This window comes from Panulirus ornatus, chromosome 67 (genome assembly GCF_036320965.1).
Source record: "Panulirus ornatus isolate Po-2019 chromosome 67, ASM3632096v1, whole genome shotgun sequence".
NCBI classification, from domain to species: domain Eukaryota; kingdom Metazoa; phylum Arthropoda; class Malacostraca; order Decapoda; family Palinuridae; genus Panulirus; species Panulirus ornatus.
This window is the reverse complement of record NC_092290.1, coordinates 5,177,280-5,193,868: the sequence shown is the minus strand read 5'-3', so window position 1 is coordinate 5,193,868 and position 16,589 is coordinate 5,177,280. Positions and strand designations below refer to the sequence as shown.

At 39.3% G+C, this 16,589-nt stretch overlaps 1 protein-coding gene across 5 annotated transcripts in view; it reads left to right on the top strand.

Moving 5' to 3' along the window:
- LOC139747173 (uncharacterized) overlaps positions 1–8,232 on the top strand; it is a 45,174-nt gene extending 36,942 nt beyond the window's left edge. For all 5 annotated transcript variants that reach the window (XM_071659144.1, XM_071659140.1, XM_071659141.1 and 2 more), the window contains one exon: positions 568–8,232. In XM_071659144.1, the coding sequence (XP_071515245.1) occupies positions 568–640 (73 nt within the window). In that variant the 3' untranslated portion in view covers positions 641–8,232. The remainder of the gene's footprint in view (positions 1–567) is intronic.
- Positions 8,233–16,589: the final 8,357 nt, after the last annotated feature.

The window sequence follows — 16,589 nt, the reverse complement described above, 5'->3', positions numbered from 1 at the left end:
CACCATACATCCTCCAGTTTTTCTCCATTCAAACTTACCTCCCAATTGACTTGACCCTCAACCCTACTGTACCTAATAACCTTGCTCTTATTCACATTTACTCTTAACTTTCTTCTTTCACACACTTTACCAAACTCAGTCACCAGCTTCTGCAGTTTCTCACATGAATCAGCCACCAGTGCAGTATCATCAGCGAACAACAACTGACTCACTTCCCAAGCTCTCTCATCCCCAACAGACTTCATACTTGCCCCTCTTTCCAAAACTCTTGCATTCACCTCCCTAACAACCCCATCCATAAACAAATTAAACAATCATGGAGACATCACACACCCCTGCCGCAAACCTACATTCACTGAGAACCAATCACTTTCCTCTCTTCCTACACGTACCCATGCCTTACATCCTCGATAAAAACTTTTCACTGCTTCTAACAACTTTCCTCCCACACCATATATTCTTAATACCTTCCATGTATTTGTAGAAAGTTATGGAAATTCTGGGTTTATTTCTTATAAGATCTAGACAGATTTAGAGAGGGATTTATTAATTATATGCATATTTCAGGGAGTTTGCGTTACCATGGTTGTCGGGCCGCAGCCAGGATGGTGTATCTACTCGACGAAGGAAGAGACCGTAGAAGAAGATGAGGATGATACAACCTGCGATTATACCATTTTTTCCAGTACATAGTGTTATTTATTATGTGAATACTAATTCATCTTGTTTAGGTACATTTAGTTTCTCTTGGGGGCATTTTCAGTTGTTTTGACTTTGTACCATAGCTTGTCATCCACTTCATACATTTTCATTTAATAGCTATTAAACAACAAATTTGTAGATGATAAGGTAGTTCACAAAGTAAATATCACATTAAAGACTTTTTTAAAGATTTGTATAACCAGGTCAAGTGGCTTTGTACAAATTGAAATATAAATGACTCATATTGTGTCTGACTTGCAAATATTAAGCCAAGTGAGGTAATTCATATGTTTCTGATGTCATGAAAAAGTTTATCCAGAATTATTTTTTGTACATAAGAATGCACGTGATTTATTTCTTTCAAAATGGAATATTCTCTCTATTTGTGTGTTTATATATATATATATATATATATATATATATATATATATATATATATATATATATATATATATTGATCATGCATGCATGGGCTGCCTGGGATCAAACAGTCATAGGTTCAAAGCCTGGTTTCAGCAGCCGGTCCACAGTCCACCTGGATGTTCATCATCCCTTATGGGCTGGTTGATAAAATTGGTACCTGGCATAGGCTAGGGTGTGTGTATGTGTGTGAATATGTACATACATGCGTACATAGGAGTACAGACGTGTTGCACATGTACAAGGTTAAGAGATGGGGCAACTCTCACTCCCTGTAATGCATAAATGATAATCACACACATGTACAAACACAAGTGTTACTGGACTCCACCAACATAAGTAACACAGCAAGTGAAAAGTCATCTTTGGCAAGGCTGTATCATTAGGAGTATGGTCTCATCCAAGACCTTCTCATTCCAAGGAAATCCATCATTTCCCTCCTGTAGATAGTGTATCCTTGGAATGCAGGAGCTCATGGAAACGGGATCCTTGGCAATTATAAATAGATATGCTATGTATATAATTCAAAGACTTTGGGAGGAAAATTACTGCCCACTTATCCCCTGCATGTAGTAGAAGTCGACTAAGAGAAAGGGAGCAGGAGGCTGGAAATCCTTCCCTCCTGCATTAATTTACAAAAAAAAGAGACTGAGGAGGAAGCCAAGTGTGGATTTTATATTTTCAATTGAGGCTCTGTCATCTTTTCGTGATGCTACCTTGCTAACGCGGGAAATGGCGAATATGTATAGAATAAGAATGCACCGAGACCACAGTTCCTTATCCACATCCAGGCCCCGCAGACCTTTACATGGTTTACCCCAGACGTTTCACTTGCCCTGGTTCAGTCCATTGACAGCATGTCGACCCCGGTATACCACATCGTTCTAATTCATTTTATTCCTTGTACACCTCTCAACCTCCTGTATGTTCAGGCCCAGAATGCTCAAAATCTTTTTTGCTCCCTCCTTCCTCCTCCAATTTGATCTCACACACACACACACACACACATACATAAATGCTTACCATTTCCCCACACGAGTGAGGTAGCATCAAGAACAGATGACTCGAGCATTAGGGGGGAAAATTCCTCACTTGACTTCTTACCCTGTTCCTTCTTATGGAAAGTAATATATGAGGGGAGGATTCTCAGCCAGCCACTCTCGACCCTCTAGTCTTCTACATCATGCAGGGAATATGTGGGCCGTATTCTTTCTACCCTACCTTATCCCCAGTGAATTGGAACGATGTGGTATACTGAGGTCAACGTGCTGTCAATGGATTGAACCAGGGCATGTGAAGCATTTGGGGTAAACCATGGAAAGTTGTGTGGGGCCTGGATGTGGAAAGAGAGCTGTGGTTTCAATGCACTACGCATGACAGCTAGAGACTGAGTGTGAACGAATGTGGCCTTTTGTCTTTTCCTAGCGCTACCTCGTGGGGGGAGGGGGATGCTATTTCATATGTGGCAGTGTGGCGACGGGAATGATTGAAGGCAGCAAATATGAATATGTACATATGTAAATATGTTTAAGTCTGTGTATGTATATGTATGTGTACGTTGAAATGTATAGGTATGTATATGCGTGTGTGGGCGTGTATGTATATACATGTGTTTGTAGGTGGGTTTGGCCATTCTTTCGTCTGTTTCCTTGTGCTACCTCGCTAATGCGGGAGACAGCGACAACATATAATGAATGAATATATAAAGATTTTTATTTCCAGTCCCATGACCCCCTTCTGTTAGGCTCTCAGTGCTTGGGAAGCTGGCCACATCCAGGAAGCAAGTGCACAGGCCAAGAAGTGTGGTGATGCTGTGTGTATGTCTATTAAAGGTGAGTGCAGGACAGTGTTAAGGAGTATTTTCCCCCCAAGAAGGAAATTTCATCTTGGGCATGAGAGATCTTTTAATGATATGTTGAATTGGTGTTTATAATGTAGAGATGGGTGGTGTCCAGAAAGCTGAGGAAAAAGTGGAACAGTACATGCCTGGGAATGAAGTTATAAATGGTTGTATGTCTGGTGGAGTGAAGATTAAGTTGGAAGGACAGTTGTTTAGAGCTTGTTGAGTTGTTACTGCCTGTAGTTGTTTGTCAGTGTCATGTTTGTTCGGGGAGGGGGGAATGTGCAAATATGGGTTGCTGAAGTGTGAAGATATAATCTTTTGTTTGTACATGGATGATAGTGGTTTGTATGCTAATATCACTGGAGTATGCTATTGTTGGCAGTTTTGTTATGTTTACTTTTGACAGGCTGGATGATCAGGCAAGTAAGGCATAGTTGAGTGGATACCACGGTACCACGGTACTGTGGTATCACGGGATACCAAGGTACCACGGGATTCTTTTTCTTGTCCAAAACCCCTGTTAGTGTTCCAAGGGTATTAAGTTTGTGTATGGAATTTCTATTGATGTTTGTGAGGAATGAATGTTATATGTGTTTAAAAGCTGTTGCCCAATGTGGCTGGAGCTCTATTGCATGAAAGTGGTAGACCTTTCAGGGTTATGGGAGCTATTGTGTTAAATTTATATTTGTCTGAGGTTGAGAAGATGACATGATTTCTTTAATGATGGAAACATGCAGTTTTGGGTAAACCAGTGTGCTAATTGTGTGATGTTTCATGTTTTTTTGTTGTGTGGGTCCGGTCAGTTTGCTTTCTGGTGGTTTTGTCAGTAGCTTATGAAGGGACTTGCTGTGGTTTGCTGAAGTTGATGGATGGTCATATAGGAAGAGGCTAAAGAAGGTTGGAGACAGAACTGCATCTTGGTGAACTCTGCAGTAAAGCTCAAGGATTTTGAAAGTGAAGCCTTTGTGAGTGACTCTTACTTGACAGCCAACTTTGAAGTTGGCTGACCATTTTTTGTCCTGATTGTGGAGTCAAGTATCTCATGGTGCTGAATTACTTGTTGATATTGCCACTGATACTGGAGGAGGAGGGTTTTGATTGGCTGAAACCATTTTGTGTGTATTTTTTAAGTGAAAGTGGAATATATTGGTTCATTCTTTTGTAAATCAGATTTTCGGTGAGTTTGATAATGAAGCTTGGGGGTGATATAAGGCAGTAGGAGGAGGGGAATTGGATGGTTTGGAAGGTTTCAGGATTGGAACTGTGTTGGTTGATTTTAAGATGTTCTGGATTTTGTTGTGTAACCAGGAGTGGTTGAAGATAACTGTAAGTGCTTGGATAATAATTAAAACATATTGTTTCATTTAGAAGTTTGATATTTTTTTTAGGACTTGTTTTAAGGAAGGTCTATAACCCTTAAACATCTCACTAATTTTCCTTTCCAAAAAAAAAGTGTCAAAATGTTCATTTTTCAAGTCCTATAAAAAGTATTTTAACCGTATAGTTTCAGAGATGTTCACATAACAATGGAAAAAATCACTCGAGTGCATTTTGTCCTCTATTTTGACTAATAATGTGTAGAAGTTTTGTAGATGTTTTAGCAAAAGGTACTGAAAAGTGCTGGAGTGAAGCCAGAGTGTTAAGTGAATTGCCGCTGGGTATTATTATTTTACACCAGAAATTTTAGATTATGATTTTTTTATCGTATATGATAGATCCCTTCTTGTTATTATTAATATGATTCATTGACAATATTTTCATAACAGCAAACTAATGAAAGTTTGTAGAATTACCAGCTGCACCACTCAAGGTTGGGCAGGTGTTGCCAGCACTGCCTCCACTTTTGTTAGAAAACCTTCTCATATTTCATCTCAGTCAACTTTCACTTTTGAAAGAGTCGGTATAAAAAGGCTGATCATTATTATTATGTAATTAAGGATCATCAACCAGGTCCTTGAAATCTTGCTAAAAGCCACTCAGTTTCCTTCTTAACAGACTCTCTCTCTCTCAAAAAAAAAGAAACTGATTGGTATGGCTGGAGGATAACTGAAGGATGACTGACAGAAAAATTACCACTCAGTACTACCTCAGCCACCACCTAAGCTTGGCATGTGGCCTTGAGATTAGGGTGTGAAACTCAGTGTGTGAATTTCCATTTATAGGCTTGACACAACTTACATGAATATCCAGCTGGAGATGTTCAGGGGTTAAGGTTTTAGTTATGTTGTGAGTGTCAGTTCGATTGAAGCTTGAGTGAGCAGTTGTTTCAAGTGGGATTTAGTGTATTTATATGTATAACCCTCTTCAGTATCCCCCTGTATGACTTCCCATCACCTTTTGCAGACCATACTTTGAAAGTCCTATCTTGATAGATGAATCAATAATCATACCATAGTACTCTGACCATACCCGAGTAACAACAGACAAGCACATATGTTGCTGGCTCACTCTGTAAGGAGTACCTGCATCACCACAGACGTCTACTATCACCCTCGTAATACCTGAAAGACACGAATCTGACCCATTCTGTCCCATGAGCCTGAATAATCAAGCACTCCCACTCAAAACTCAACCTTGTTGGGCATTATATATGGGTACGCTCATGAAATTTACTCACCACATCATGAACTTCAACACAATGGTCATAAACATTAAACTCGTCGAACACTTACTAGTACCGGATTAGGACAACAAAAAGAATCCCTTAGTATTTCCTATGCACAGTTTACATGTTTCACCCTAAACCATGCCCCACCTGCCTAGTCATCCACCATAAAGAGCAAGTACTGTATAACAAAAATGCAGACCACGTAAAACAAAACACTGAGAACAATCACTGACTAGGTAGCAACCACAAACATTCAACAGAAATGCTTCCAATGCAATCTAACCTCATTATGTTTGGCTCTCAGTATTTTGCAACAGCACTATACCCTTCCCATCCTAACCACTCTGTAAATGACCATCAAACCTCAGCTAAACAGAATAAAAGAAATAGAATGCTTACTCCTGCTTTGCATTGTACAGTCCTACACCCACAGATTCCCCCTCCTTAGCAAACATAACATTGACACTGTACACACTCTGAAATGACCCGACAAGCACAACTACCTTCTCTTCATCAGACACACCCAGATCAAATTAGGCTCCCACCACCTTTCAATAGTAATGCAAATGCAGACTCTGCATTACAAGTCCCAAGCCCAAGATGGAATGTCCACAATGGAGACAATGCAGGTTACTCTTCAATTGCCCTGTGCTAACCCCACAAAGTGACACACATCACCACCGCATGTTTTGACCTGTGGCCGAGCCTGATGGATGTGGTTGGCTTCCTGAGCACTGTGGGAGCTCGATAGGAGGAAATTGTGAGACAGGAAGGTAAGATATATATATATATATATATATATATATTTTTTTTTTTTGTACATATTCGCCATTTCCCATGTTAGTGAGGTAGCATTAAGAACAGAGGACTGAGCCTTTGAGAGAAAATCCTCACTTAGTCCTCCTCTCTGTTCCCTCTTTTGGAAAAGTAAAACCTGGGGGGGATGATTTCCGGCCCCCGTTCCCTCCCCCTTTTAGTTGCCTTCTACAACATGCAAAGAATACGTGGGAAGTATTCTTTCTCCCCTATCCCTTATCCCTAGGGATATTTATATATATATATATATATATATATATATATATATATATATATATATATATATATATATATATATATATATATGTATATATTCATTATTGCAGGCATTATTGGACTCTGCCTACAGGTGGTTACATTGCATATGAGAAATCAATTTCAGTGAAGCTGTATCGTTGAGAATGAATGCAGAGTATTATGGTCACATTGAGGACATTCATGTCTCAATGGAGTCCATTATTTCCCTGTTCGTGTGTGGAGTGCAGCCTCAGAAATGCAGATCCATTAAAGGGGCCCTATGGTTGTTTTATTCTATATATTATTACTATTATTATTATTATTATTATTATTATTATTATTATTATTATTATTATACAGCATTCTCGTAAGCTAGGTTTGAGCGAGAGAGCTGAACAGGGTCTGCTGAAATGTTTTGGACATATGGAGAGGGTAACTGTTACAGCATCCCAGCATGTAACTGAGTCATGTATCTGCAGATAACTGTCATTGTATTTTGAGGTTTAATGTTCTTTGGTCAACTGTGTATCAACAAAAATGCGTACCGAGTCCATTTATCTTTAGGTTTAGATGTACGTAATGTCATGATCTCTCGCTGATACTGACTTCCACTTTTTTAACTGTACACTGATATATTGTACAAATGTAAATTTTATTTCAGTACAAACATACTAGAAAAGAAACTTGAGATGCTTAAGCAATTTGTTCTGAATACATATCTCTTTTGTGTCATTTGCACTAGCATAATGTTAAATATCTCACAGATTGAGTTGGCCAGATTTTTAGTTGAATAGATGTGTGAATGAGATGTTTTCTTCATATGTTCGTAGTGCTATCTCGATAACACGGGAAACTGAATAAGTATAAGAAAAATAATATATTGTACAAATTGATTTATTTCAGTACAAGCATCAGAAAAATATTGTATAGATTTTTCATGGAAATGGATTTCACTTGCATCATGAGCGAACTCAGATAATACGTTTTCTCACTGATTTTGAATCTGCCATATTAATAGTTAACAAGAACAAAAGTTAATTCCACAAACAGTAAAAACAGCAGTTCTCAAAAATGAGATGGGAGGGGAAGGTGGAGATGGTGTGGTGAATTGTGGAAGTTAGTAGCTAACACACTTTGCTCACTTACTCCAGTGCAGCTTATCATATCTGGGTTTTGTGTTTGGCTATTGTGTTTGATTCCACCAGCTGACATGTTACACCCACACTTGACTTAATGCCATCAAATTAGTAGGAAGTTCGATAAATCTAGCAAATGGTACTTTCAGTGAATCTTTGGGTTGGTCTTAAGGAATTTAAGTGATTTCCAGGATCACATTGTTTATTACTCTCACAACTCCCCAACCAGAATCCCACCTCCACCATTCACCACCACATCCGTCAGTGCCTGTATGTCTGCTTCTGTTTGCAAATACTAGTCAGCTATTGTGCTGTTTTCATATAATGCTTATATATACATATACATTTAAAACTGTAATTATGTGCACTGTTTATGAACTTGCCTCTTGTAGAGATCATAAAGATGTGAGAAAAAGGTCAAGATTAAGGAATGTATCCCTATCGTTTACATGCGTGATGGGTTTACTTGTTTCTGGGTTAGTGATGGCTGCATAGTGAGCCAACACTTCAGTGGTTGTCAAGTTGCACTCCTTTGACCCAGGTAAATGTCTCTCCTTGCTGCCTCACCTGCACTTGGACTGCTGGCATTCATTCCATTAACATACAATCTCTCCATGTCACACATAACACTTAAAAACACTTAACTCGCATGACTCATTTTTTGAAACTGTAGATTTTTCGTGCGTCAAGTGCTATGCACTAGCCCTACCTTTTTGCTAAGTGGTAGGAAGAATATTAGGTAGGAACATTAGACAGGAGCACAAGGTAGAAATGAAAATTAGGAATATTAGGTGGGAGCATTAGGTAAAAGTAATAAGTTGGAACATTAGGTAGTAGTCGATAGGATCATTAAGAAGCCTCTGAAATCACTATGCTAGAGTTGCCCTCTGCCAGTGGCCTGTTAAGGGTGAGGCACTAAAGGCTAAAAAGTGGCACTGGAGTTCACCAGTTGTAGAGACTTTTGCTTTGGCCACCCTTCAGAGGGAGTTCCTGAAGGGAACAGGCCTCAAAGATATAGATAGATAGACAGATAGCAAGTCTTTTTCTTGTAGGTATGATGCCAAACAGTACCTAGTTAACTTCAACAAGGATTCTGTTCATCGTATGATGCATTACGAAGCATTTATATCCACTGTACATGACAGTTTATCGGAAAAGTAAAGCTTCGTATACATTACAGTTTTCCATTGAAGCAGAATAGGAAAAGAAATATGTGCTTGTAGAAACCGTACCTAGAACTAGACCAGAACTAGAATGTTTTTAGGCATATTTTGATTGAAGAAATATTGTTAGTGAGGCAAATAAAAATCGTAAGAGTTTTTTCTGGTTATTACTTTAGAATGGCCTTCATGAATTCCATTATACCCAAAGAAACTGTATAATTGAGAACTCATTTAGATGGCACTGTTTCCATGCTATGCAGCTACAGACAATCACATATATCAGTCTCTCGTAATGTGTTATGTAAACTCCCATGTTCTCATTAGTCCCCAGTAAAAGGTAGAGGCAGCAATGAAAATTTAGTAGTTGGTCTTATGATAAAGAAATGATTTCTATAGTGTTAGTGTTTTCATTTTTGATGACAATTCTTTGTTCATTTATCCAAGTGGGTGACGTTCTGTGTAATTAAAATTAGTCATAGATACATGACTAATATATATATATATATATATATATATATATATATATATATATATATATATATATATATATATATGTATGTATGTATATATATATATATTTTAGTTTTCCTAATGAAGAAACAGAGGACGGGGGCCAAGTGAGGATATTCCCTCAAAGGCTCAGTCCTCTGTTCTTAATGCTACCTTGCTAACGCGGGAAGTGGCGAATAGTATGAAAAAAAAAAATATCCTCACCTGACCCCCTTCTCTGTTCCTTCTTTTGGAAAATTAAAAAAGAAAAGAACGAATTTCCAGCTCCCCGCTCCCTTCCCTTTTAGTCGCCTTCTATGACACGCAGGGAATATGTGGGAAGTATTCTTTCTCCCCTTTCCATAGGGATAGTATATATATATATATCTCTTTCTTTCATACTATTCGCCATTTCCCGCGTTAGCAAGGTAGCGTTAAGAACAGAGGACTGGGCCTCTGAGGGAATATCCTCACCTGGCCTCGTTCTCTGTTCCTTCTTTTGGAAAATTAAAAAAAACGAGAGGGGAGGATTTCCAGCCCCCCGCTCCCTCCCCTTTTAGTCGCCTTCTACAACATGCAGGGAATACGTGGGAAGTATTCTTTCTCCCCTATCCCCAGGGATAATATATATTTCTTTCTTTTTTCTTTCAAACTATTTGCCATTTCCCGCATTAGCGAGGTAGTGTTAAGAACAGAGGACTGGGCCTTTGAGGGAATACCCTCACCTGGCCCAATTCTCTGTTCCTTCTTTGGGGGGGGGGGGACGAGAGGGGAGGATTTCCAGCCCCCCGCTCCCTCCCCTTTTAGTCGCCTTCTACGACACGCAGGGAATACGTGGGAAGTGTTCTTTCTCCCCTATCCCCAGGGTTGACGTGCTGTCAGTAGATTGAATCAGGGCATGTGATGCGTCTGGGGTAAACCATGGAAAGCTGTGTAGGTATGTATATTTGCGTGTGTGGATGTGTATGTATATACATGTGTATGGGGGTGGGTTGGGCCATTTCTTTCGTCTGTTTCCTTGCACTACCTTGCAGACGCGGGAGACAGCAACAAAGCAAAATATATATATATATATATATATATATATATATATATATATATATATATATATATATATATATATATATGTATATATATATATATGTATATATATATATATATATTTTTTCCAAACTATTCGCCATTTCCCGCATTAGCAAGGTAGCGTTAAGAACAAAGAGCTGGGCCTCTGAGGGAATATCCTCACCTGGCCCCCTTCTCTGTTCCTTGTTTTGGAAAATTAAAAAAAAAAACAAGAGGGGAGGATTTCCAGCCCCCCACTCCCTCCCCTTTTAGTCGCCTTCTACGACACGCAGGGAATACGTGGGAAGTATTCTTTCTCCCCTATCCCCAGGGATAATATATTTTTTTTTTTTTTTGCTTTGTCGCTGTCTCCTGCTTTTGCGAGGTAGCACAAGGAAACAGATGAAAGAAATGGCCCAACCCACCCCCATACACATGTATATACATAAGTTCACACACGCAAATGTACATACCTTCACAGCTTTCCATGGTTTACCCCAGACGCTTCACATGCCCTGATTCAATCCACTGACAGCACGTCAACCCCGGTATACCACATCGATCCAATTCACTCTATTCCTTGCCCTCCTTTCACCCTCCTGCATGTTCAGGCCCCGATCACACAAAATCTTTTTCACTCCATCTTTCCACCTCCAATTTGGTCTCCCACTTCTCCTCGTTCCCTCCACCTCCGACACATATATCCTCTTGGTCAATCTTTCCTCACTCATTCTCTCCATGTGCCCAAACCATTTCAAAACACCCTCTTCTGCTCTCTCAACCACGCTCTTTTTATTTCCACACATCTCTCTTACCCTTACGTTACTTACTCGATCAAACCACCTCACACCACACATTGTCCTCAAACATCTCATTTCCAGCACATCCATCCTCCTGCGCACAACTCTATCCATAGCCCACGCCTCGCAACCATACAACATTGTTGGAACCACTATTCCTTCAAACATACCCATTTTTGCTTTCCGAGATAATGTTCTCGACTTCCACACATTCTTCAAGGCTCCCAGAATTTTCGCCCCCTCCCCCACCCTATGATCCACTTCCGCTTCCATGGTTCCATCTGCTGCCAGATCCACTCCCAGATATCTAAAACACTTTGCTTCCTCCAGTTTTTCTCCATTCAAACTTACCTCCCAATTGACTTGACCCTCAACCCTACTGTACCTAATAACCTTGCTCATTCACATTTACTCTTAACTTTCTTCTTTCACACCCTTTACCAAACTCAGTCACCAGCTTCTGCAGTTTCTCACATGAATCAGCCACCAGCGCTGTATCATCAGCGAACAACAACTGACTCACTTCCCAAGCTCTCTCATCCCCAACAGACTTCATACTTGTGTGTGTGTGTGGTTGTGGGTGTGTGTGTGTGTGTGTGTGTGTGTGTGTGTGTAATGTGCTTAGTGTATATAGTGGCAAAAAACACATTTATTGTACACCTTCAACCTACCCACCTCCTCCTCCATGCACTCAGCTCCTGACCAAACCAACTTGGAGGAAATTATACTATGTTTTGGACAATTTATTATGGATAATATGTTTATAATATATGAGTGTAATCATTTTTGGGCATGTGATTATTCATTTGTACTATACTGGCCGGTATTTCTACTCTCATGGGGCCCCATTCTTGACCCCTGCCTACTGTCTTACAACTTTTTGAGCTTCTGTATGAAGTCAGCATTTACTGTTTCCACCCTTCAGTTTATTCCCTTCATCCACCACCACGAAATTACTTAAAGTACTTAAAGGTTGAGACCATGTCACAACTCACTTCTCATTTCCATGTTGGATAAATTTAAGGTCTTTGGCCTTTCCATATTAGTCAGGCCTCATAATTCTGGTATAGTTTTTGTTCCCTTCCTCAGGACTTTTTGCATGTGAAGTACATATTTGTACTCATTGGGTAGGGAGTTTCAAACTCATAGTACCCCATCTCCTACTCTCACTCAGCCATTTAAACTAATGTATTTTGTCTGTACTTATTATTTCCCCATTCAATTAATTCCATTCATCTGCCTCATTTACCTTGTCTTTTTTAACCAGTATCTTGTTTAATTTTTTGGCTATATCCTTTGGATGTTCTATCCCCACTTTTCAAGGAACTGTTCAATGTCTGTGTCATCAGTATGTATGTGTGTGTGTGTGTGTGTGTGTGTGTGTGTGTGTGTGTTACAGTGATGTTTGATAATGTATGGTAGACCACTAAATGAGTTGTATACCTGCCAGCCTTACATACTTGAACATAATCTGGCTTGTCGTTTTGATTTCAGAGAATAAGATCCTGTAAACCACTCAGATTTTAGAGTAATAAGATGGTACAGATTTTGAAATTAGGTGCTTGCTTTGTTCTTGCCAAATCATTTAACTGTGGACTGCCTCATTTGTATAGAATATTTGGTGTTGAAAATAAACTTCTTAAACTAAGAAGTCTTGTAAAGTACATTCATTAAAAGTGGGGTAAACCTGTATAAACATTATTATTATTATTATAGTTATTTATCTAATTAGTATTAGTAGTAATAGTATTAGTATGGTAGTACTGGTGGTAGTAGGACCCCTTCAGTGGGTCTCTTAAATCTTTAAAGCTGCACCCCACACAAGGGTGGGAAAATTATGGATTCCTTTGGTGTGAGGAGGTTTTCAGCGAGATTGTACTGCTCTCCGTCCATTGACGATGATACAGCCTAACTAAAGGGCACTTCTTGCTCGCATTGTAGTCACTTGTAGGTGAACTCCAGTAAACCTATACTGTACTGGGAGTCCCTGCATAGCAACAGCTCCTGTAGCAATATTTTGTGCTTTCGACTGTTGAGAATTAGGGTACAAATTCAGATGACATCATGTAATCCCTCATGGCTATGATGGATTTGAAAAAAATCCCTCATATCTTTACTGTGTAAAAAATTCTTTTCCCTTAATAATAAAATATTTCTGGATGTTTTAAGGTATTTTTATTTTTGCATTATATAATGATGTGGCAAATTACTTCTCGATCTGTTTGCCGCCTCAGGCAAAGTTACGTTTTGGTTCATGGTCCAACTATTTGCAGTCATCTTGTAAATGAAAACACTTCAGCCAGTGCTTGATGATGTCACAGTTTGTGTGCCCTTTAATCCGTAGTATCATGCCTCCAAAGTAGGTGAAGCCATTTCATTATGTCTGCAAAGAATGTTAAAGGTACTTGGGAATACAGGATGTAAGGCTGTTGCTCTTGTGAAATTAGAGATGCCTAGAAGGTTTGATGATGCCAGAAACTCGTGGCTGTAGCCAAGTACATGGGTCTGTATCAGCTCTGGCCGCTATCACGAAAATGAGAATGAATAAGCTTGAATTCTTTGTCAGTTACACCATTAAAGCTAAGCAAGTTTGTAGGAGCATGAGTGATGGAACAGGTGGAATACCTATGAAGTCTTTGAATAGGAACAGGTAGACCAGAAAGAAAGGAGTGTGCTGATTATAGCTATGATTATAAAGGAGAAGGCCAAGTCCTTATATAATGATTTGAAGGGAAAAGCCAGGAGGAAACTTGGTGCAGTGTAAGGAGTAGTTTGACAAGTTTAAGAGAGGTCACTAGTGTCTGTAACATTTGTATGGCTGAAGAGGCTGCCACTGCTGATACTGAGGCAGAAGAACGGTACCATGAGTATTTAAAGAAAAGTACTGAGGAAGAGAGCCACAAATCTTAACATCTTTAATGTGGATGAGACTGGCTAATTTTAGAAAAGAATGTCAATCAGGACATTCATCAGCAAAGAAGAAAAGACTTCTCTGAGGTTTAAAGCAACCAAAGATCGCTTGTCAAATTGTTTGGTGGGAAAGCTGATGGAGATTTTAAGCTCAAGTCTTTCCTCACATTTCATGCAGAAAATCCCATAGCAATGAAGGAACTGGCTTGCATGTTGATGAGGCAGAATATTCTAATCAAATGGGTTGAGTAACTCAAAAGTATTTTTCATGAGTGGCTCATTGGTTTTCTGTCTACCTGTAGTGTATTACTGTGCTGGAGAAACTTTAGCCATTGAAATGTTGGTTATTTTGACAATGTATTAGGCTATCCTGAACACCTGCATAAGATGAAACCAAGATTTTGGTAGAGTTCCTTCCTAAAAGCACCTCTTCCTTGCTTCAACTCATGGATTAGGGTGTGACTGTAACATTCATGCTCCACCTTTTAACAAGTTCAGGTGAGGAGGGTGACCCTATGATCAGGGAGTGGTGGAAGAATCACAATATCTTCAATGTTGTGGACAGCACCTCTGTGCCATAAAAGGAAATCACACAAACAATTATTTTTTGGGCAAGGTATTGCCAGGGTTTGTCGGGTTTCAGGCAGGCAGAAATGTTGCCATAGATTCAGCTAATGAAAGCAACTTGACAGTGGTGTTGGTTGTGAAGGAAAAGAAGAAAGATGTTGAGTTTCCTGAGTCACATTCTGAGGATCTGATTCATAAGGAACTCATGGAGTTGGAGGCAGAAAATCTTCTTGTGGAATAGGCAGAAATATCCCCCACTACATGCTGCTGTACAACCAAGGGGTTACCAGAAATGTTGTCTTTCAGAGCTGTATCTCTCATTGGTATGAACCTTATATCTGAATGTGCCTAAATGTTGTGTAGAGGGCTAATAGATATTTCATATGCCTACAAGGGGCTTTATTGAGAGAGAGAAAGGCACACCACAAAGTTAGCATTTGATATCTATCAGAAGAATCAGAAATATTTTACTTCAGTTGTAACAGTTGCTAAATCAGATTCAGATGATTCAGGTTACTTGGACAACCATAGTGCCCCTCCCATTCCCTCCTAGTAAACTTCACTCTACATTATCCCTCTTCACCGCCACCTTAAGCCCACACCATATATTTTCTGGTAAGTTTGCATAAGACGCCTAAATTGAGTGATAAGAGAGCACGGTAAGTTGCTCTTAATTCCTTGAGCATGCACATGAATTTCCTGGTGCTTCTGAAAACTAGCATATTTCAAGTGAAAAGGAAAATATTTTCTTATGAAAGAGCATCATGTAAGAATAGGGAAACAATGAAGAAAGTTGAAATAGGCCTCAACTTAATGCAGGAGTGTACTGCTAAGGTAGTGATGAGTGCTTTGCAGCCTGTTTTTATCATGCCTTGACTACTGCCACCTTGTTTGCATTGTGTTTTGGTGTACTTGCTTCTTTTTTTGATCAAGTAGATTTTTTCCTCAAGTGGATCATCTGGGTCACGAGATCCTTCATCACTAAAGAGGAAATACTGCTTGATATCATCTCTGCTTAGCAGTCTACTACTACCTCTTCTCTATGCCATGGCTGAAAGGTATATGAAGAATTTGTGCAGAATTGTGAAAGGAGGCTATAAGCATCTTTCAACATCAGAGATCATCTGGAATTCGATTGTGGGAACAAAAATGTGGATTGCAGTTTATGTGAGGTCTCATCTACCAAGTAAATATGTATGTCTCACATTTCTGATTAAAGGGTTAAGCTGAGTTAGTAGTTTCATATATGTTCCAAAGTTTAAGAGTTACAGGCAATTTTTGTTCTGCAACATACCCCCCACCCTTTGCATAAAGAGTTTCTGTTAATGGAAGATTGCTTAGTGATAGATTTTAAAATGATGTAAGACTAAATTTGGAAAAGTGTGTGAAAGGAGAAAGTTGAGAGTAAATGTGAATACGAGCAAGGTTGTTAGGTTCAGTAGGGTTGAGGATAAGTTAATTGGGATGTAAGTTTGAATGGAGAAGAATTGGAGGAAGTGTACTTTAGGTTCAGTAGGGTTGAGGATAAGCTAATTGGGATGTAAGTGAATGGAGAAAAATTGGAGGAAGTGAACTGTTTCAGATATTTGGGTGTGGACTTAGCAGCATTTGGAACCAAGGAAGCGGAAGTGAGTCACAGGATGGGGGAGGGGGTGAAGGTTTTGTTAGCAATGAAAAAATATGTGGAAGGAGAGAACAATATCTCAGAGAGCAAAAATGGGTATGTTTGAAAGAATAGTAGTTTCAACAATGTTATATGGTTGTGAGGCATGGGCTCTAGATAGGATTGTATGGAGGAGGGTGGATATTTTGGACATGAAATGTTTGAGGGCAATA